The following is a 1,666-nucleotide window of genomic DNA, read 5'->3' as shown; positions in this document are numbered from 1 at the left end:
CAATAGTGTCCCAACCTCCACTATCTATTGCTGGCCAAAACCAGTTTCAAGGCCGGGGTAAATGTCTGTAGTGGTGGAACTGGGGGAATGGGGACAACATAATAATGCACCATGGGGTGGAGGGGTGACTCCCTGGTTGCAGATCATGGCTGTTTGACAGAGTTAGGGAGTTAGGGCATAGGGAGGCTGTAATCACACTACTATCATCCCCAGGTGTCCTTAAAGGGTTAAGAAAATCTGATTACCAAGGTGATTTCCTTTTATTTTTACCACATTTTATTGTCAAAAAGTGCAATTGAAGATTAAAATGTATGGTTTTAAATTGTCAAAACCACTATTTTTTTCTCTGCAAAATTACACATATAGTTTGTTAGGATCTAGAAAAGCAAATCTGTAGTAAAAAAATGAACTAACAGATGTGATTTTCCCTTTGTAACAGAAAATGGCACAGCAATTTATTTCTGAGCTGCCCAGATTACATTCTCTGATTTCATCAAGGATATGGACATTACCAATGAATTGCAGAACTAATTTCATTAGAAGAATTCTACTTCCACCAATTGAAAATAAATACATGCATTTGCGCTTGAGCTGGCCACAACAGTTGGTGCTAAACAGACAGTTTTCCTCTTTATTTGCACCCAAGCAAAATGAGGAAAAGTTCACATTGATCTACAAGTTTAATGGAATACAATTCTGCAGAGTTGTTTCAAGATTCAAGATACTTCAAACAGCGTTAACTGTGTTATTACTTCCACCTGTCTATTATTACTACATGCTAGAAAAGGTGTCTTTCATGTGTGCTATATATTGCAGTGGAACTGCTGTCTTTGCTTCTTTAATGTTATACTTTCTAAGCTATTATCTTCAGAGAATCATAGGTATGATTTATTTAAGTGGTACAGGTACAATGATAAAAGTTGCCCATTTGACGTTTTGGGGCAAAAGAAGAGACGTTGTAATTCCAGTTGCGGATGTGAAATCTTTAGAAGAAACTGGAGACAACAAAAATGAAATCCTTCTTGAGTTCAAACGATATAGCAATCAAGATTTATTTTATTTTACAATTCGATATGGTCATATATTGGATAGGGAAAAGTTTTTTATAGTATTTAGAGGATTACATTGATCCCTTCACATGCAGATAGGTATTTGTATGTTTATGTAATTATTTTATTTATATTGCGCCAACATTTTCTGCCGGGTTTTTTTAATATACATTTAACGTGTCTTCACATGACAAACTAGAACCGACATATTAAAATAAACTGATAAAGTAGGTAAAGAGTGCCCTGCTCAAAAACATAAATATGCATTAGAACCCATTGTATAGTGCTGCATAGTCACAATATGAATCCATGTATAACTCTCATCTCTAAATGACCTTCTGTAGCCAAGCTGATATTGCACGTATTGTTTGTGATTTGTAAATAAAAAAAGAAAACATCTGTTTGCGTTATATTCTAAAATATTAATGGCTGCATGACTGCTTGGCGGACGGATCCTACCCTGTTAGCCTGGACTCTGTATTTCTTTATAGGTGTCATATCCATTGCAGCCTCCAGAGGCCACCTGTCAGATCACAGCACTGTGTAGACTAACAACCTGACCCAGCGTACCTGGGTGCAGCCCTCCCCCTTAAATACCGGCTGATTCCACCATTCTG

General features: G+C 36.9%; 1 protein-coding gene across 1 annotated transcript in view; it reads left to right on the top strand.

The window, feature by feature from the left end:
• TMEM186 (transmembrane protein 186) overlaps nt 1-1,433 on the top strand; it is a 7,273-nt gene extending 5,840 nt beyond the window's left edge. Inside the window, exon 2 of the mRNA XM_053470958.1 lies at nt 440-1,433. Within this exon, the coding sequence (XP_053326933.1) occupies nt 443-1,129 (687 nt within the window). The 5' untranslated portion in view covers nt 440-442 and the 3' untranslated portion in view covers nt 1,130-1,433. The remainder of the gene's footprint in view (nt 1-439) is intronic.
• Nucleotides 1,434-1,666: the final 233 nt, after the last annotated feature.

This window comes from Spea bombifrons, chromosome 7, assembly GCF_027358695.1.
Source record: "Spea bombifrons isolate aSpeBom1 chromosome 7, aSpeBom1.2.pri, whole genome shotgun sequence".
Lineage (NCBI taxonomy): Eukaryota > Metazoa > Chordata > Amphibia > Anura > Pelobatidae > Spea > Spea bombifrons.
The sequence above is the reverse complement of the archived record's forward strand: the minus strand, read 5'-3'. Positions and strand labels throughout refer to the sequence as shown.